Below are 21810 nucleotides of genomic sequence, written 5' to 3'. Positions count from 1 at the left end.
AAAGGCAGCCGCGGCTCCGCCCCGCTAACCCCACCTCCGCGCTTTATAAAGATCTGCCTCCCCGTCCCAACTTTGATTCTCACGCAATCTCTCACTGCTCAGACAGACGCAGAAAGCACACCACTTCTAATGTTTTTTTGTTTATTTTCTTTTTCCTTTTCCTATATTTTCTCATGAAATATTCGAGTCTCAGTAGATTCAAGTTCTTATTTTCTTTTAATCAGTTTCCCATATGTTTGTTGCTTGTTTTTTTGTGCACATAACAGAGTGCTGGTGTGCCATTCATTAGTCCCTAAACTGGGTTTGTGTGTGTGTGTGTGTGTTAATGAAAATATCTGATCAAATGTATCCCCCTTACCATCTTTCAAATGCGCATAGGCTATCGCTATATGCAAAATTGTGGGACCCTTGGCCTTTTCTGGGTTATTTTGTCAGAACATTATATCACATGTTGGCCACTTTGGCAACATATTTAGGCCTTGATACATCATTATTTTGTTGGACAACAGTAGCATAAATATAATATTTGGACATATTGCTAGAAAACATGGAAAGCTCTAGAAAAAAACACAAGCTTGCCCCTGATATTGCCAATACAAAGCAATTTAAAGAGGTAGAATTTAAACAAAAAACATGCACACCCCTCTTTTCCAAAGTAGGCTTCACATATTTAATTAATAATACATTTATATGACCCTTTTATAGGGTCGTGAAAATGTTCCAGGTATAGCATAGGCTACACCTGATTTTTACACAAGGAACAAGCCCTAAATATGTTTTTTTCTTCCACTGTAGAAACCTAGGTTATGTATTTTTACAGACAATAACGCTATTGCCACTTCTTGCGTTTAGATTAAATTTCACCTCCTCTGCCTAGGCCAAACGAGCTTAAGCTCGTCTTGTTTTTCCTCTATTTCTATTATCATTTTTATTTATCATGATGGTTGTCAGTTATCTTGTCAGCCTCACCGCTTCTTTCCCCTTTCTTCTTCTTCCCCTCCAGTCTGCCCATTTGTTGTGAGCTGTGTATAAATCTCTCTCTCAGGAGGAGTGTCAATCGGTGCGGTGTCAATCAGAGCCTCGGCTTCCCTTTCATCTCTCCTTCCTCCCAATGACTGAAGAGAGAAACAGGAGGAGGAGGAGGAGGGAGCACAGCTACATTACCAACACACACATACACACAGCGGTTACATTACACTGTGGAAGCACTGCGGGAGCAGTGGGAAAGTCGGTCCACGGCGTTTTTCCTCTCTACCTTCTTTTCTGATTGTTTTATGACTTTTGCTTTTATCCCTCCTGCGTTGAGGATGTATATTGAAGCATGAAAGCGGCGTACAGCTTTGCTTGTTGTCTTATCTAACGTTAAGTGTTAAACGGTTTTCTTCTAGTTGCACATCCATCAGTTTCCTTTTCACCTCCAGACGGTGTTTTGGTTTTGTTAGCCTACTTTTTTTTCTTCCTCCACTTTCAAGGACGACACAGCTTCTTCCCTGGACCACCGAGGAAATATTATTTCTCACTTTTTATAAATGCACTTTTTAAAAATCATTTCCCACTGGACCATATCCGTCATCGGCTGTGTGCGTGTAACTGAAAAACTAGTGATGAGATTTTAACTCGTGGTTTGGCTTCCTTTTTTTTTTATTTTTTCCTCATGACATTGAGGCGTGCACCGGACTCTCAGTCTGAGCCTTTACATCTCAAGTTTTTCGGGTCTGAGTTTCAGTCCTTTTTAGTTTAAACACTCGTGGTGAAAAAAGGACGCCGACACCAGCCACACTCCTCCTGTTGCTTCAGTAAAAACACACCGGCAGCGTGTTTGCACGCAGCTTCTTCTCCGAGTGACTCACGGTCGACCCTCCGGTTAAAGAGGGGGACGTTTACCCACTCGGTTCGGGGGATTTTAGTGGGAGTTTTCCCCCCTCTGTAGTTTCGGACAGTGCTGGGGCGCGCGTGTGTGTTGTTTTCTTGGTGAAACAAACAGAGTAAATAAAAAAAACAAATAAAAAAATGCCACAGTTATCAGGCGGCGGCGGAGACCCGGAGCTTTGCGCCACGGACGAAATGATCCCGTTCAAAGACGAAGGAGACCCGCATAAGGAGCAGATCTTCGCCGAGCTCAGCCACTCGGAGGAAGAGGGAGACCTGGCAGACATCAAGTCATCTCTGGTCAACGAGTCAGAGAGCAGCCCCAACAGCCACGATGTGAGTAATGTTGTGTGTTGACTGATGTGGTGAGTGATGAGGGAGAGAGGAAGGTGGGTATCAACTCTGAACTCCATCAGGGAGGGGAAACGGCCTGCATCAAGTCTGTAAACAAAGTTGTTTAATCCCTTTTAGTCATTAAAAGACCTGGTTTTCATTTAGCTTTTGGTACTTTTGATTAATTACTCTGGGTTTGCCTGAATGATTTGACGGCTTTAAAAGATGTGGGATGATTTAAAGAGCAAAGTGACAATATATGCCTAAAAATAATTTCCTCCTGTGAAGACCCTGCACAGTTTTATACTGTAGCCTATGCTAATTTTTATCATAAATACTTAATCTCGAAAAGAAAAAAGGAACCAGCTGAGTTCAGGTGCATTCATAGCCTCATCTGTTGTACTTTGATTTTTAAAATGAATAGCTTTAGTGGTTGCACTCACAGTCTGCAGGTGTACCAGCCTCACCTCCAGAAAACTCATCTACATGTTACATCTTAGGCACCCAATAATCATCTTTTTGGTAACATTCTAGGCTAAATGCACACTTGAATGTATGTGGCAGCTGTAGTTTATTCATTTGTAGTGAAATTTGGAAACAAAAATAATATTTTTAGGATGTAAGAATTGGGGCCTTGTGTGCTGCTTGTGACAAGCAGGCTAATAGTTATGTTTGCAGGGCTACACTATAACCTTCAGCAGCTGTAAACACCAGCACATGAATCTGTTTAGCACACATGGCTTAAAACCTATTGACAAACAAGATGACTAATTTATTTCAAAGATCACATCTTAAAAAATACAACCTAAATAAAAGGACAATTTCCAATCATTTTGTCATCAGGATGATTATCTATTTTGAATGTTACTCTCATATTTCATTATTGTCGTATTCGTATAATGGTGCCTAATGCTTTGGGGTTGAGAAAAATATTGAACACATTTATAACTGCATTTGTTTTTGCCTGTTACTGATCAGATTAAAAGGAGGAATTAAGAGGCAAAGCATAATAAATTTATTGTGTATGTAAATATTTTGATAAAATCTCAATGGAAGAATTATAAATGATGAATTTTTAATGTTTCTAAAATTATTACTCATGATTTATATTCTGTTGTTGTGTGATGCCATTTCATTAGCACACATAAAGACACAGAGTAGTCATGGAACATCCCAGTTAAAATATGTTTTACATTTTTTCTACATCCGTCTACCCGTGCACCGGCCTCAGGATGCAGGCTGCAGCTTCCCCATCACAAAGTTAGTCGGCTGTTTTTGTCATTAACCGCAGTGTTAATGAAATTTTGGGCACATCCTGAACAAGACTGTACACATTCACCACCAAATGTCCTTGAGAGGCACGAGACAGAGGCTGAATGTTAATTAGGAATCCAGTGAAGTTCCCTCACTCAGTTTGTAGCCACCCTGAGGGGTCTGAACTCCAAAAAGAGGTCCTCTTCCCAATTCGGATTCAGAAAGAGAAAGGAAATGGATGTGCGAAAAGCGGGGGATGTTTTTTTTTTTTTTTTTTTTTGTAAAGCAAAAACTGTCTCCACCATTTTCTTTTTTTCATGGGATGATTTTATTTCATGTTGCGGAGACTTTTAATTTGTAACGCAAATACACTCCATTTATTTGAATTTAGAAGAATGCTTAAACTGAGAGATGAAATTGAGAGTGGACCTATGGTATTGAAAACAAGTTAATTTGTAAGTGATTCTTCTTAAGTGATTCTTTTGAAGCTTTGATGCAGTGTGTGTGTGTGTGTGTGTGTGTGTGTGTGTGTGTGTGTGTGTGTGTGTGTGTGTGTGTTGCTTTGGTGACAAGCAAAAGGGACTGCATTTATTTGTCCCCCAGTGTTTATGGGTGTCTGATGACCGTATCAAGCATGCATGTGTGTGTAACTGCGTTTGAAGGCCCTCCTAATTGATTTACCATCATTTCAATTTATTTTCTACAGGCAGCTAGACGGTCCCAAATACAGCAAGATTCATATCATGAAAAACACAGAGACCATTCTGAAGACGGTAAGTGACACCGCCTTAAGAAAGAGCTCGTTAAATCAGCATGCTTTTATAGGACAGCCAGGATTCCATTTAGCTGCACTAAAAGCCCCAGATTTTCAGAATAATTCACTGCAGTTCGAGAAGTTGAGATTTTAAGGGGACGATGTGAAAAAAGTGCCACCTCGTTTTCCCCACACAGAAGTGATCAGTCACACTCTTGCACTGTTGGTCTTCTTCTTATCAGAGCCCCTCTGTTTCTGCTGCTCTCAGACAGATAATCTCTGATCAAAGTCTAGTCAGGACATGCTCTACCTTCATGGACACAGCTACCTGATACCTACCTCACAGATGAGGGTGCCTGCAGAACCAAAGAATACTTGAATTAAAAGGATGAATATGCGCATTTCATGTTCATGATCACTATGGCACACGTGGCACGAGCCTACACGAGATAATTCAGAATCACATTTCTATCCCTTGTGTTTCTCATTATGCAATTACCCCAATAAACTATTTCCCCACATACATCAGCTCTCCGGTTGCACTGTCGCATGCAACATGTTGCTGCCGCTCGGGGCTCTTTGCTCTCTGGGTATTGTAGTCTGACCCCACTGCTGCAGGTCATTATTAGGGCTTTGACGAAGAGTGTGTCTCCTCTTTGTTCCCCTTTCACTCCTGAATGGGATCCCCTCAAACCAAACACTAGCTTTCTTTACAACAAGATCCATGTTGCCATCAGGCTATATATCATTAACACTCCCAACCCCCCAGCCTTATCACGCAGCGCGCAGTTGAGTGGCAAGTGGCGCTGCATTGAGGCCTCTAGTATAAAGCATCCCCTCTTAGGTCAAAGGCATAGAGGAACAGTTGGGGCGTCTCCTGTTTTGACACAGCCTGTATGTTCTTCTAATTGGTGCTAATTGGCACAGAGGGGCTCCATTGTTCCTCTGTATAATAATACCCTCCCCTCCAAGACGGGAAGAAAGGGCACAAACAAAAGGCGAAATGGGGCACGGGTTAAATCGAACGACAGTGATATCATTATAGCATCAAAACAGGCAGGCGAACTTTGTGCTCAGCTTTGTCACTATTACTTTCCTGATTTATTGACTGAAGCGCATTTACTTCACTTTTTAACCTTTTTATTATCAGGAAAACTCCAAGACCTGTACAGTAAAGGCCATCCGTACCAGGGCTACCCAGGCTACATCATGATGAGCAACATGAACGACTCCTACATGAACAATGGCTCCCTCTCGCCGCCCATGCCCAGAACGGTCAGTACCAACTCTCTGCTTTCTTTCTTTTTTTTTATTTTTTTTTTTACAAGTTAGTTTAACTCATGATATCTTGACATGAAATGCTGTTGTTGTAATGATGTCAAAACCAGAACTTTTTGCTCGATGCAGACAAAACAAAAATGAGCAACACAGCTGAACATTTCAGCATCTCAGTTAGTGAAGCCATTCGAGAGTCATAAAGTGAAAAAGGTATGAGCTAGGTATGGATTTTGCGTGGCATGGATATATAGTTAAAAAAAATGACTCCAGAACCAATTTTATTTTGCCAGTATATTTGAGGCGTGCTCTTTTCTTTGGTACATTAAAGTTGATGTTTTCTTTTACATTGTTAGAAGTTGAAAGGCCGACAGAGATGTAACTTTTGTTGCACCTGCTCAGGTTAAACTGAAGTTCAGGAACTTTTTTTTTCTCCAGATATCACAGTTGAAAACTGAAGTTAGGTGACACAAGTTGTTTGTAAACTCTGTCGTAGTAATGCCACATAATCTGGTACTGTAACATAGAGCAGACTGAGGAAGAAGAAGGAAAGCAACATGTGGCTTTACCTGTCCACAGACTCTGCTATGCTGTCTCACTTTTAAAACATCTTACTTATGATGATCAGTTGTTTTCCATATTGATCCTAAATAAAATAAAATAAAAAAAAAGTAATGTTAAAAATGGAAATCAAATTCTATTTTTAAGAATCAAAGTACTTAAAATGGATTGCAATACTTAAATCAGTGCCATAACATATAAACAAAATGTGTACCTATTTCTGGCTCTAATTTTGATCGTTGATTTTGTTTGTTACCTATAAAGTAGAAATCGCAAACATTTGCTGTTTTCCAGCTTTAATGTGAGCATTTGCTTATATTTCACTATTTTACAGTCACTGTAAATTGAATACTCTGTAGTTTGGACTGTTGGTTAGACAAAATAAGCAGTTCTGAGATAACTGTGATAACTTGTTATATGTCCTTGTTGAAACTCTTTTAAAAATGTTAGAGACTAATCGATTAATAAATAAAGAAAAATCTGATTAGACTGATAAGGATATAGTCCTTAGTTGCAGCCCTACATGAGGTTAAAATCGTGAGCTAATATAGGACTGTTTTCATGACCTCTTTTTTAGATAAAAATAGCATGTTTATAGCTTATCAAAGCTCTTGGGTCAAGATGCATGCAAATAAACGTTAACTGTAATGTGAACTAATCCGTTGCTTTTAGTTCACTATCATACTAAGACATTCAGTTTGGAATATCAAGTTTTAATGAGGAAACCATCCCGGCAAAACTCATAAATCACAAAGTTGTTGGACAAACAACGTCAACCATGAAATTAATTAAATGATGAATGACTTTGATGAAAGACAGCCTTTCAGGTAAGATTACATTTGTCAACTTACAAACTAAAAAACTTAAACCTCATAATATGATATAAATAAATAAAACCAAAATATTCACTTCCAGTGTTCGTAATGTTTTTGTTGTGAGGTATCTCTGCACAATAGTTACCTGTACTTCCCAGCATTGTTGACACCCGTCTCCTTATGACTCTTGGAAAGTGAATGCCTGTCATACCACCAGAAGATTAACATGAGATATACAGTATTTCTCATCTTGTTAAAATCTTAAGTGATGCATGTCTACATGACCCAAGTAAGCCCTCTAATTAACCCAGCATGACTGAGGAGGCCTAAAGGCAAAACCACGTCTCTGAGGCTGCCCTGCAGAGGAGTTTATAATACCGTCCAGGGGTGGCGTGTGTTGCAGAAATCGTCCCTGTAATGGTATTAATTTCAGGCCAGCTGCAGGTCTCTCACTGGCGTCTTCCTGTGTCTGTCCCGTTTGCAAATTTCTCCTCTCAAGACAGACATGAAACGCAGGGCACACCAGCAGCTGTCCACCCTAATCCTGTTTTGTCCATGTCTCTGTATCACACTCGGGAAGACAACCAGCCTCAGTCTGGCTATGGTTTGGTACCTCCACACAGGAAACGCTCACACAAGCCCTGGGTTGTTTGTGCCTTTGCAGTGCATACACGTTAGTTTCATCAGGTTAAAGTTGTGAAATGTGAGCTCTGCGTGATTATAAGAATCGGCTTTCAGAGGCAGATGTGATTGTCGGGGGCAGATGCCACATGCTGCGTGTAAAGGAACTTCATTCATTTGCAACTCTATCGGGGGATGATGTTAAAATTACATTGCTTCCCCTCTGCCAAAGTTGCAGAGGGTGAAAGTATGTGACATTGAAGAGAAAACATGATTACCTCATGATTTGCCCTCTTCAGTTTTCAAATAAAGTGGTTTATGATTTGTGGGGTGTGATGCTTTCCAAATTCTCTTTTTATGGCCTGTTTCCTGGTCAATTTTATTGATTATTCTATCGTACGCACTAAAAAACTCGTAGAGGGTCTGAATGGAGACCAGCTGACTGTATGAGAGGAAATTACCCCTCACTGCAGATGAATAAGGCCAGGCAGTTAGGCAGTGTATTCGCTGCCAAAACGTTTAAAGCCCCGCTTTCATTTCATTTACCATGGCTGCTTTTTTTTTTTTTTTCACCCAATTTTCCACCTCACCCTGTCTTCAATAAAACGGTAGTCATTTCATATACGTTTCTCTCACTTATCCAATAAAAAGAGCCAAGGCTTGGTGGAAGGATCACAGAACATGAGTCTTCTGGCTTTCTCACTGATGTCAGCTTGCTGCCTCTGCTGCCGGCCACCGCAGCCACAGTATCTGCAGGCCTGGGATCGGTTTTCACCGAGATCAAAGGCACATTCTCCCTTTCATTCTCTTCCATCCCCAGCCCCACCACCGCCCCCAATCCCAGTCGTTTAGATTGATTTCCATTGACCATGACATTCCTGCACATGCCGTCCAGTCATGATGGAGCTTTTGGGAGTAGCTGATTGTCAGCAGATTTTCCTCCACCACAAGAGCTGAGATTTTGGTGTCAAGATGCCTAATGGTGTTCAGTTGCATATACACGTTGGCCACTTCAAAGAGTCAGTGGTGTGTATGAATACCGCCATGTTTACGTAAACCTATAGCTGTTTTAGGATGTGGAGTCTGCAGGGTATCCTGAGCAAAATGAGCAGTGAGTTCATCATCACGTGATGTGGATCCTTCTCTTGTGTTTATTGTGCATGATGCTTGGGACTAATGCCTAAGTAGCTTTATGTAATTGTCTTGCCTACATTTATATGTACACAAAAAAATAGGATATTAGGAGAAATTCGGTTAAATCAGGACATTAGCTGGTATATTTTAAGTGTGTCAGTGATAGATACAGACTTCAACTTGTAGAGATTTTTTTGTGGTCCTAGCATTTGGACTGATGACAGAGTGACAGGACAGACCCTGTACTGAGACTGCAGAGTTGTATTTGATTGTGCTAATATGTATACATTTTAAAGATGGCTGTAGGAATCAGCTCCACTTATTTATTCAGTTATAGTCGGACTTGAGATTTAATCATTTCTATTATAGGACTCAGCAGCTTTTAATCTTGTCATTTAAGTAGACAAAAGTCTGATCATCTTGTGTGTCATCTGGATCGGGGTTAGTGTTTCTCTCTCACGTCGTTTTCAGACGCATCAGTGAAGTAACTTACATGGAATGATTCATAGTTGTGCTGTTATAACCTTTTGGGTGTGTGAAAATAGGATAGATTATGAATATAGGGAAGGATAGTTTTCTCTCTGGCCTCTGTGTCTTTGTGAATGTTTGTATTGACAATTGAAATATTTTGGTCAGAATTATCATAATGCCCCATAATGGTATTGATGATAATGGTTGCCAAGTATAAATCTTCAAAGTATTTTGTCATCAAAGGATGTCATCACTCCAGGCTTGATGTGAGGAGGAAGAGAAGTCCACTGCTTCTAAGGGGCTTTGTCTTACCTTTTCAAATAAGTTGTCCTGCAGCCTCCTCAACTCAAGTGAGAATTTGAAAATGACAGTTTCTAAATAAAGATCTACATGCAGATGATGGACAGTACATATTTTTAAATGACCTGAAATCTATTCTCAGATTCTGTTACTTTTTGTCACATAACACATTTACCCTTTCGTTAAAATCACAAAAGCTCCTGTTTTACGTGCTCCTCTATGGGTTAAAAGAAACCATGCAACCTCTAAGCTCATGACATCTTACCGAAACCCTTTGAATAAACTCATAAATGCATGGTTGACAAGATAAAGACACAACTGCATGTTCTTAGTTCTGAAATGTTGATAGTGCAGAGATAGTATAAGGTTTTTCACCTGACTGTGAAGATGTGTTGGCGATCTCCAGCTGTGTTGGAACAGTGTTATGGTCTTGAGCAACAGCTTGAGGAGAGGAACGGATAGAATCCGTTTTTTTTTTTTTTAAGCCGAGTTTTGCTGCTGTGGTGGTGGGGGGGTTAAGAGAGCTCCCTCTCCTTTGCTGTGCACTCTTTTTTTCCCCCTTTGGACCTTCAATTGCAGATCCTCATAGCGAGAAAGAGGGGGTGTGGAGGGGGTGCAGCGCTGTACTTTCCTTTGATGTAGTGGGAACGTGACGGATCTGCTAGCCAGTGTCTCGCAGCGTGGAATCACTAACCCAGGCTTACCTAACGGGATTTGGTAGGACCGCTCTGGTGTCCCTCAGTGCCATGTGTGTCCTGAGCTCATGCCCCCAGCACTACCGTGGAAGATCCCTGTTAAAGAGAACACTGCATTTACCAGCAGCCTTCATGTCCACACATGATGTTCTAGATGGCAGCGCATGGCACCATGTGTAGTTTTTTCAAGTCTCACTATAGTGTGGACATGCTGTGTGAAGTTTGCCAGAGCTAAATGCAGCATTTTGTCTTTTAAGTAGCTTGTCTCCATATGATCATCCAGCTGTCAACTTGTGCTCTATAAACAGTACTGTCTATATGTGTATTTTAGTCTAAAAAAATAAATAACGCAAATATAGCAACTGTCAAAAGACAGAAGTTTAATTGCCTCATTTAATATACCAAATCAGCACATATCAAAGAGTCACGCTGACACTGATGTCATCTGCTGTGCAGCTCTATCAAACGGCAAACTGTACGTGTGCACATGAAGGACAGCAGCAGGGACCTCACACAGAAGAAACACTTGGCGTCTCAGACTCTTTGTAGTGCCGCTGGGTCGTGGTGTTTTTTAAACAGTGCCATTAACGCCAAGGTTTCTTCATGTCCTCCGCTGTATGGTGATGCTAGTTGACACATTTACTCCATATGCACGGCGCTAACGACGCCATGTGGTTGCAATCACCTTATCGGAGTGTTTCATCTTGTTAAATGGAGCTCAGCAGAGTGATTGTCTACCAGGACTAAGGTTAAACTTTGTGGTGGTTTTATTTTTCTTGATAGTGTGAGAGCATGCAGATTGATTTTTGAGTTTTTCAAAGATTTGACATTAATATGTTTATACTCAAAAAAGACGATAAAACCATGCATGCATGCATTATTTTTTATTTGTGTTGCTGCACTATTATCTGTGCTATTCTACCACATTACAAGTGACACGCCCTTTTTAAGGCAGTGTAATTACATTAAAAAAAGAGCAAGCAGCAGATATAATCAGAAACTTCTAACGTTAAAAAAAAAAGAACAGTAAAGTGTTCAAAAATGCTGAAAGTGTGTGTTTCCTTATGCGTGTGAGAAAAGCAATCGTGAGTGTCATGGTTGTGAACATGACATGCAGGCACACGCTTAACCCCTGTTGATGTTTATTTTGGGCATGTGTTATGGCTCAAAGCGAAGCACTCATAGATGATGATGATACTTTCTTCGCTCCCCATCCTCCCACTGAATTGGATAAAGCTTAACCAATCAAGCAGTGCTGCCTGGAGCCAGCCAGTCAGGCTTCCATGGACAGACCACCGCTCAAGCCCACAACACCTGCTCAGAGGACTTCACTCTTCACCAGCAGCCTGCCACTGATCTCCAGGGGTCAGTGGAGGGCCTCGCCAAGGTTTCCCTTATGCCCAATTCTGTTTGAATGGCCTGGGTGTGGACTTCCTGTAAGGGTGGATCAGAAATGGAGACTAGAGGGGTGTGTGTAAATGTGTTCAGTATTTTTGTCAATTTGTTGTACAACTGACTGTACTTAGTTAAATGGGACTGCGGGTGAAGTGGTTGTCTCTTGGCAAAAATGCTTCTTCTTTTTTGGCTTCACAATGGATTTATTTTATTAGTCGTCGTTTGTTACATAAAAAAATATGTTTTATATGCCCCAACAGCACAAGTTTCATTGACCCGGGTCAGTCTTTAGGCTGTGATTGAAGCTTGACAGTAGTCCCTCAAAGCTGATCACAGTACCTCACTGTTCCCTGATACAGTCATAAAATGAGTAAAAACATGAATAGCTTTATTGACTTCATCCTGACAGCTTGTAGGTCTATATAGAGGCGAGCAGTGTTCCAGCTAGTAAACTGCAGCACGGGGAACAATAGGACCACAGGAGTGAAACATGGGTGCAAATCCTGCCGGCTGTGTCCAGACTTCAGAGAAGCTCAAACAGCCCTCACTTTGTCCAGCTAAGAAATAAGGCTATGATCAATGGCTGCTCTGTTTTGTATGAAGTTGGTCAGTCTCTGGCGCTCTCTTTCCCTCCCTCCCTCCCTCCTCTTTGCTGTTTCATATTTTTCAGAAGCTCATTATTTCTTTCTGCTATGGGTGTGAGTGCTAAAGAGGCTCACATGCAATGTGTATCTGACAGCGCTGAAATATTAATGGTCCCCAGTGTAGGAGGTTGGTATAGGGCCTGCATAGTTGCATTACAAAGGGTGCCTTCTCGCCACCAGGCTTTATTAGCAGAGCTGTTAAATGAATGGATGGATATAGCATTTTTTCATGCCTCCTTTTGTGTTTTTGCGCTAAACACCAGACCACTTTCTTTTCGTCAAACAATTTACAACACGTACACTAAACGGGTATTTGATGCGCGCGCACACACACACACACACACACACACACACACACTGTGAAATGTAAGAGCTGCACTGCACTGTTGAGCTTTCTGTGGGAGGACAAAGAGGAGGGCTTTGCTATCAGTTCATTTTGTGTGGTCTCGGCCATAAAAAACACGCTGTTCTTTGACTGTGAAAAAAGCCTGTCTTTAATTTTTGGGAAACCCATAAAAGTTTGTCGCTCCTTTCATATCGGCTTCACAATTGAAAACAAATGCTACATTCTCCCCTCCTCTCCTTTGAACTGGCCAATTATGGAGTTGTGAAAATAAAAATCAGTCTGTAGATCTCTTTACCCTCTTTCTTTTCTTTCCTTCCTTCTCTCCCCACCCCTTCTCTCTCTCTCTCTCGATCTCTCGCTCTCTCTCTCTCTCTCTCTGTCACTTTTTTTCCCCCCCCCCCCCCCCCCCCCCTGTTTTTGAAGAAACCGAGGGGGATCACTGATGTCAAAGTCAAAACCAAGAGCATTAAGAAAACTGGCAAAATGCAATACAGCTGCAATCCGACATGACGCTAGAAAATAGGGCTGAGGAGCAGAAAGCCTCTCTCCCGTATTCCCAGGGCGCGCAACTGCTCCCGGCCTTGGCTTTGATCTCTTCAAAGCCTCCTGCCTCCTACTAGATGGAGAGTCTTGGCTGCCGCTCGTGAGCGCTGGAGAGAGGCAGGGAGGGAGGTGGGGGTGTGTTTTTCGAGGGGGGGGGGGGGGGGGCGTCTTTTCCTTTCCTGGGCTGAAATCAATCACGGTGCCGAGGCAATTATGTGTAATGCAGCCCCAGCCAGATTAGTGACTCTTGTTACCTGAGCGACCGGAGCTCTACCGGAGTAATCTGTGAGCCACACCGGCCTCACCAGCATAGAAGTAGCCAGGAACAGGCGAGGGCACTTGGGGTAAAGGAGGGGAGAGGGAGAGGTGCTGAAAAGCAGGCTGCCATGCTGCTGTCCAGCAGAGCAGAAAATCAGAGTACAATGGAGTGATTACACTTGCAGATGTAGCCATATTTATGATGAGGTGGATAGAGAGAACAGAAAGAAGTGCTGATTGCCATGGAGCTTGCTAGTTAGTGTGCTAACGAGCCGGGTCTCTTTTGTGTTAAAACATGTGCCTAATGTCACCTCCACTGCGCTTCCAGTCCTCTCCCGCCCTGTCCTCCCTCTGGTGTCATATCTCTATCCCTCATGCCCTCCACAGTCGGCTCCGAAATGCAAGCTTGGCCAAGGCTCCTGCCCCAGGCGCCCAATTTACTATGGCTGGAGAAAAATTCTGTGGCCCCAAGTCACAGAGGAAAACAGCAGAGCTGAATGCTGCTCTTTCCCTGCTGCTGCAGTTTGTCTGATCTGTGCAACTGTTTCAGTGTCTTAACACGCAGCAGTGTAACAATTTACACCCTTCTGCTTTTTTTATGTGGCTTACTGAGGAGATTTATCCCAATTATGTTTGCTTCTAGTTTAGGCAAATCTAGAACGTGGTAGGAGTTTGATGCTCATGACTAATACCACCTAGCGTATGTTATAAGATAATTTATTATTTGTATGAATTTTTTTTTTAAGCCTATGATAATTTCATGTGGGTTTTTTAGAAACAATTAATTGGAGGCTTGGTAGAGGACAGAGGAAAAAGTTCAGCTTCACATTATTGGTATTTACTTGGAAATATATGATTGCCTTGGCTTTTATTCTTCCCCTGCGCTCTGTCTGTAAGAGCTAATGTCACAGGTTTTTTTCCCCCCTCAGCAGTCACTTGATGCAGGATGATGAAACCCACAAAGATATCTAGCAAGAATGTGTTTGTTCATCTGATGAGCTCGCCTTGTGCTCCATGTTTCTTTTGATCATCGGACTGCTCGGTCGGTGATTGAAGGCACTTGTTTTGCTCGTGGGATGTACACATTGAATAAATTAGATATACCGTCCTGTAATAACAGAATGTAGATGATCAGGACCTTCATGTCTGCGATGGTTTTAACAAGGCAGGCTGACAGGCAAGTGGAGCTGACTCTAAAAATATAAAGGTCACGCTGAATGGATTATGTGGCATCAATGGAGCCACCGTCCAGCTCAGCAGGAGCCCTTAAATCCACTAGCAGCCATAACCCCTCGGCTCAGGGGCCAGGTGACGCTTTTCATGTCCTCCAATGGAGAGACATCACAGAGGCATCCTCTACTTTGAGCTGCCCGTCATCAAACAATGCATCAAAACATCAAATCAATCCACCCCCACTGGATCTATCTTTTGAAATGAAAGATAGGGGGGATGGAAGTGCCCACCAAGCCCCCCGCACCACAACTCTACATTTTCATTTCTCCCATTGCAAACATTAACAATTCTTCCATACTGAAGCAATGATATAGTGAAAAGGTTGTGCTTGACTATTGTTTGAAACGTTCAACAGTGGTTACCTGACCTGTGAATACAAATCTGCTCAGGGACAGTTTTATGTGGGTCCACCTTATGAAAAGGTGAAAACAGGTTATTATAGTCTCTGGGATTGCAACTCCAGGATTACTATAGCCAACAGTACTATGGTAGATTTTGGTACTGTAAGCCCTACTTCTTAAATTCTGCTGCCCATGATTGCAAAGATGCGTGTGAACATTATTGTACACAACTTGAACAGAACTTAACACAAACTTGCCAGAAGGTGACGCAGTAAAGGAAAGATTTTAATTTGATCATCCACACGTTGGCTGTAGAAACCTCTAGCAATTATCTGAATGGCTCAAGTCATTAGCCCCACATCTTACTTGTATTGGTTTGTTAAGAACAATCTATTTTCTTTACAGGCAAAGAAGATAGATGGATATACATTCATGGTTGCCACTTAGTGCAGCCTACTTTTTGTTTTGTATTTTCTACAAATAACCATCATTCATAATTCTTTCCCAGAGCCAAACGTTATATATTGTCAATGCTTGTTTCATCTGACCAATTGTGCCAAACCCAAAGATATCCAGCTCAGCTCATTCAATCTAACATTGCTTTCTTAATAGACACATGAGATAATATTAAAAGCAGTCCACTATGAATAAATCCAGTTAAGAGCTGAATTACAACCACGGTGTGTTCATTGTATAGCGTATCATTCTTTTTTTGTAGCATCAGGTGCATGAGTGTGCCCTGTAATGTTGCTGTAACCATATGCCCTCAGCCTAAGGATCCCCTTTTGTGCTCCAGAAATTCACTATTACCATTTCTTTAGAGGTATCAAGGGATAAGCAGACGTTGTCGGTTGCCATGTTGAACATCGTCGTTTTGTTTGTATTAAAGCCCACAAAACCCTGCCACAGAGCTAATTGATGAGGCAGGGTTTTCATGTGACCGTCCAGATCCTTGTAGAGCTTCTTGAAGTGCTCCCTGCTTCTGTGGGGATGGAGAAAAGCCATTTGTTCTGAGGGGATCAGATTTGAATAGCTTTGTGCTTTTCATTCAGATCTTAACAGGGGCGTGTGCGCCTGGTTGGAAAGAAACCCTAAAATGTGTGGTTTGATTAATGACTAATTCCAGGCTGAAAGGCAGTTGTTGGTAGTCTTTACCAGTTAATCCCTTAAAACGTGGAATCACACCCAAACAGTGGGCTGCTGGTATTGTTGTACGGTCTATAATGTGAATGAGCCGAAAGGTTTGCAATGTGAGCCACAACCATGAATGCTTCTTAGCACTGTGGCATTAACCTTGCCTCATTATAACCAGGACCAAAACGGTCAAATGATGTGTAACATCATGAAAAACACAGCTTTGTCTGGGTAATTGTCTAATTATGTAAAAAGATCATTTTGGAAGTAAAAGGAGACGTGTTTAGCTTCAAGTGTAATGGTTGGTTGGGGTGAAAAGAGCATTAATCGTGTGACTACAGGGTCAAAGTTCAGATCAAAGTCAGGACACAGGTGTTATTACACCTGAGGCAACAGCGCTTCTTGTGACCCACAGTTTTCAAAGCATTACATAACCTATTTAACCCTATCACAAGAATTTACTAAATTCAGGCATTTTTCTGTGGATTTTTATTTTTTGTTTAAGTCATCAATATTACAGACTCACTAACCTATCTATAGGTTAGTGAGTCTGTAATATATCTAATCAATATTTTCTATTACACTTTGTGTCGGTGTCTGTGCGTCGGTCTGAGTGAAATACAGAAGGAAAACTAGGTCAATACTCTCTACAGCTCTCATTCAAATCGCCTCCCGATCCACATTTTCCTAGTTTGTGCCGTTGAAAAGCTTCCCCAAAAAAACACGGCAGCGCCTCTACAGCCTTATGCTGTCTGCCTTCGTCCAGCTCTCCCTGGCTAGCTTGCAATGCTAATATTTACCCCTTCCTTTCCGTAGATGTATTATGAAATGTTGCATTGGAGCTAGCTGGGGCTTAGTGAGAAGAGTACTGTCTCTAGCTTTCGTCTCCACAGGTAGAGACACACAAAGACCCCCACCAGACTCTATTTTCCCCCTCAACGCTGAGCTCCCAAATCCAAACTGACAGCCATTCATGCCCAGAATACCTGGGCGAAAGCTGAGGGGGGGGAAACACTATCTAGGTGTAGCAGGCAAATCCGCTCTTGTTCGACGGATCTATGAAGCTCCTGCATAAGGCAACTCATCAGCACTTTTCCCCCATTCTGCACTGCATTTTTTCTCCCTCTTTCTCTGCGTCTCTGGTATTGTGCGGAGGCTAAGGTTTTAGCGCACTTGCCACAGAAAGTTAGCGTGTGCTGCGATTTTATTTGTGTACATCTCTCAGGGCCTTCGAGTGTTGTTGTTGAATGTGGATGTTGGCACCACCGGGCTGCCTGGCAAGAATGTAGCTACTCAGCAGACCAGAGCTGGCTTCTAATGATAAATCATGCAGTGTGTTAATGCAGCAACCGGGTTGCTATAAATAGTTGCTAGAGAAGGATGACGATTGATTCAGGAAGAAAAATAAAGCATGCTCCAAACATGTTCTGCTTGTGGTCAGTTTTAACGGCTGAGTTTCAAACATAGGGCCCTAAGACACACGTTCAACAACATTGCCCCTGGTTTGAAACCCACAGCTGATCAGGTGATTGAAGCAATGATGCAACTAAAGGCTTTATGACTAAGATTGTAATACAGTTAGACACATTGACACTGTTCAGATACACTAGGTAGCTGTCTTTTTTGTGCTTCCGGTGCTGAGAAAATGACACAATTCTGCAAGACTGGTGTCATCTAAGGTGTTGTTGGGATTTTCAGTTAACCTGTCTCAATACATCCAAGGCAACTGATGGAGCTGCAGAGAGAGCAGCCATGTTCTTTGTGGGGGTATAGATGCCTAGTGGGTGCTCAAGTGTGTGTGCAGTCTGCCTTTTGTGTACGTGTTTGCGTGTGCGCTCGCAGGCCTGCTGACAGTGGCACTTCAGCAGAATGTTTGCCCTTTCCTCAGTCCTTTGATGTGACCAGGTCCTGCTGTGATAATGAGCCCTGTGCCCCGCCGCAAGGTGAACATCCTGCAGTACGCCCAGGGCTCTGCCAGAGCATCGGCCCAACCCCCACCACTCCTACACACACACACACACACACACATCGACCACCACTTAGAGCTGATAAACTTCCACACAGGACTTGGATAGTGTGGAAACGATGACAACCCTTCATGTGGCACAGAAACATTTCAAACCTGTAGTTTTATGCACAGTACATACTAACCACATTAAGGCCTGGCAATATGGCTGAATATGGTGAATAATATCATCATAATCATCGTTTTTACCAATATAGAGATGTATTACAATATGGAATATGTATGCAAAAATAACAGAAATATTCAAATAAATATTTAAAGCATGTAAAAGAGTCTGTTGATTTTCTATATTTTTCCTCCTGTCAATAAATCCCTTGAAAAGACCAAAACCAATAGTGAATTGATCCTACCTACAAGTGTTTTCTGTGTAGCTAAAGCCTGATATACCTTTTTTCTTCCTGCCATAGACTATCCAACAACGTTTTTAAAAATGAATTAATGAGCCAAACCACAAGCTTAAATGCCAAAGCAGCAGCAAAACAAACTGCACTGTAGTTTATTTTGAGTAAGTCTGCAGCAGTAAATACTCACAATAGTAGCACAGTATTCATTTGTCGCAGAAATAGTCCACAGCATAAGCACGGTTTACTCCTGTTTAAAGTATTTTCTAAAAATTTTTTAAACAACTTGTTAGTTTTTTGTTTTTAACATTTAACATCTACATCTTAACATCTTGTTCCTAGTAGGAACAAATGGGCTTGGGACCGAGAGCTACAGACAGACTTTTGTAGTATTGATTTATTGAGAGACAGGTTAACATGTTGCTGGTTTTGGTCTTTTTAAGGGATTTGTTGACAATTACAAAAATACACAATACCAACTATGTTGAACTGATATGTATTACATCAGACACCCAACACTCTTCACACATGTAAAACAAAAGCCTCAATTGCAATTCTTTGTTACAATTTGCCTAGAAACAATCATTTGGACGACAGTAACTTATTTTGTAAAACAGTAACACTATATTATCATAAACAAGCTGCAAGATGATTTTACCAAAATTCAGTATACACAATTACTGAACTCCTGCCCAACCCTATACTGCAGCTTTTAACTTTCATGAACTGGCTGTTATCATAGTGCTTTACTGTTTCTTCTTAACTCACTGTGGCTTAACGGGGAAGAAAAACAGCAACTGGATAATTTTTAATGTTCTGTTGCTCTTCCCTCAGTTTTTTAATAGCTCCGCGACATACAGAAATTAAGAGTTGAACACTTTAAAAAGCGGATGTCTTTTCATCTGGGGCAGGCATATTTCACACAAATTATCTCCTTTGCACGCTCAGAATGTCAGTATGAGAGCTAGCGTGATTGGTTTGCTTGCAGCACACGCTCTTCATGCCAGCTGAAGGATGATGGGTAATCCACCTCGTCCTATTCAGTTGCGCTTGGTGGTGGTGGGTAAGAAGACAGTCAGCTGTTAATAGCTCCTTTGTGTTCATATGAAGCATGTATGTGTTAAATTCATTAAACGCGTGGTTACTGCAGCCTGATCCCTTCACCATGTACCATGACCATATTTAACAGAATGTCTTTCCTTGTTCCATGTTAATACAGCGGCATGTGTCGGTTATGTGTGGTTAATGTAAAGTGTTTGACGTGCGGGTGTAACGGTGGTATTTAGAGGAAAGCGCTAAAAGTTTCCTTGCACGATAAATTTGTGCTGCAGTTTAGCAACTAGCACCATAACATTGCATATGCGGTACATGCGTGTCTTAGTTATCTAAGTAATTCACCAAACACCATTATACTTTCAGTTGTGATATCCTTTATACCTTGTGTGTTCCCATTTTTACCAACTGGCCTCAGCCTTCATTGTCACCACTTCTGTTCAACTTTTGGACTCTTGACTAGCACGCAGGATTTATGATTGAAATGAAAGGAGGGGGGAGAAGAGAGATTGGGATGGGGGGGGCTTCACAGATGTAAATGTCTCTCCAGGGTAGGCTTTTCCTGTTATTCGCAGCCTCCTCCACTCCTGTCCCTGTGGTTGGCTTTGCTTGTTCGTCTCATTACCCTGGGCGCGTGGCGCTCCTTCGCTTGCTGGCGGCCCGGCTTTCTTCTCCATTAATTGGGTTTCGTTACATTAAGCCCCCTGGCCGATGGGCCATCCTACCAACATTCCATTTTTAGCACTCCACTCGAAGCTGGTGGGGCTCAACCCGCTCTGCGAATGGTAATTGGTTATTTATTTAAGCTTGGTTGGTCTCCACTGGTGTTGGTAGAGGTAGGGGAGGAGGGAGGTACTGTCCCTTTTATCTTCCACACTGTAAAGCTGCTATGGGAGAATGTTTGCTTACTTTTCAAAGGTCGAACAACTTGCACACAAACACACCTGAGAGGGAACACCTGGCCTGAAGGTGACTCTCTGCACTGGGCACGCCCTTACTTTATACTTCAACTTTCAGGCATTTACAGAGGCTTTCCATCTGTAATCTTGCTTTCTTTATGATCACATTGTCAGTGGAAACAGTAGCCAAATATGGTATTTAAACAGTCAGGTGGGTGTGCACCAGTGATTCACAGTTATTTTTAAATGATTCCCTTAGGTGATTGGAAATATATAGCAAAGCCTCGATGATCCTGGTTGTAATCGCATAACAATTTCTTGCCTTGTCTTTTTTTTTTTTTTTTCTGTTAATATCCTGGGCATTTTTTGGTGCATCCATTTCCTCTATAGAGTGCCAAAGATCCTGTGAGTAGGTGAGGTTGGGTTTTGGGGTGAGAAGGGCTTCTTAGTGAAAAGATTTAGCAGCATGGGAATCCATAGCCACCACTTGAGCTGCCATCTCCCCAGCTGTTTGTGAAACACCTCACATGGTTTCTACACACTAGATTGTAGCTGCAGGCGCGAAGAGTCCTCATTGCATATAAATTACAAAAGTGGGAAGTGATTATTATAAAATTCCCGCTTTCCCTTTTTTCCACTCTACTCTGCAGAAGTGGTATAATTGAGTGGAGTACAAAAGCCGTGCTGTGAGGGGAGAGAGAGAGAGAGATGCTAAAAAGGCAATATTGCAAGGATGGTTATTGCATATACCATATAGACACACGTACAAACTCATGCTCAGAAACTATGGCAGGATGCTGGTGGAATCTGACAGAATACAAGCTCAGAGACACCGGCGTGCCGTCAGAAAAATCCTCCCTCGGTAAAAAAGAAACAAAAACGAAACGTCCCATTTCCCTTCCCCACCCCCAATTTCAGACAGCACGCCAAGTCACTGGCTTCCCGTGCTGAAACACACTGGAGTGTCTCCTCCATGGAGGGCTTCCTGCCAGCTCCAGTTCCGCACAATGAATTTCTCTTAAAACCACATCTGAGGGGTTCTTTAGAAGGGCCGGCCAAGCCTGGATATGAAATTCCAAATGGAACGTTTTCTTTTCAATCCTCGCCGCCTCTCCTCTTTCGCTCTCCCTGAAAAATATGAATAGAGAGATCCTAAGCCTATTATTTCTCCTGTACAATAAAAGAGACCTACAATATGGCCGCCCTCCATGGCAACACCGCTGCTGCTTCTGCTGCTGCTGCTGCTAATGGTTTTTAGAGTCAGGATGGGGGATGAGAGGGGGTCAAATTGTAGTGATGTGCCATGACCCTCCTCACGGTTGTGGTCACTTGAGTGTCTCCAACTACTTCCTCCAGGAAATTGGTAAAAGGGTGTCGTGCTTTTTGTGTGTAAACTTGCCAAGAGCTGCAAAGTGGGTGCAGCAAACCAACAAGTCTCCACCTGGAAGAATTAAAATGGTGCCTCCATGACGACTGTTAGCATGTTAAGACCATTACTTAACAGTCAAAATGTTA

The 21810-nt window shown here is 42.1% G+C and overlaps 1 protein-coding gene across 7 annotated transcripts in view; it reads left to right on the top strand.

Moving 5' to 3' along the window:
- Positions 1-1165: 1165 nt before the first annotated feature.
- The window catches only part of lef1 (lymphoid enhancer-binding factor 1), a 42363-nt gene continuing 21718 nt past the window's right edge, over positions 1166-21810 (top strand). For 3 of the 7 annotated variants that reach the window (XM_031276908.2, XM_031276907.2, XM_031276906.2), the window contains exons 1-3: positions 1169-2205; positions 4163-4229; positions 5361-5485. In XM_031276908.2, the coding sequence (XP_031132768.1) occupies positions 2011-2205; positions 4163-4229; positions 5361-5485 (387 nt within the window). In that variant the 5' untranslated portion in view covers positions 1169-2010. Of the gene's footprint in view, positions 2206-4162; positions 4230-5360; positions 5486-21810 lie in introns of all 7 variants that reach the window. The other 4 variants (XM_031276911.2, XM_031276910.2, XM_031276909.2 and 1 more) reach the window with 2 other exon arrangements.

This window comes from Sander lucioperca, chromosome 4 (assembly GCF_008315115.2).
Source record: "Sander lucioperca isolate FBNREF2018 chromosome 4, SLUC_FBN_1.2, whole genome shotgun sequence".
Taxonomy (NCBI): Eukaryota; Metazoa; Chordata; class Actinopteri; order Perciformes; family Percidae; genus Sander; species Sander lucioperca.
Note: the sequence above shows the minus strand (reverse complement) of the source record. Positions and strands in the feature narration are given on the sequence as shown.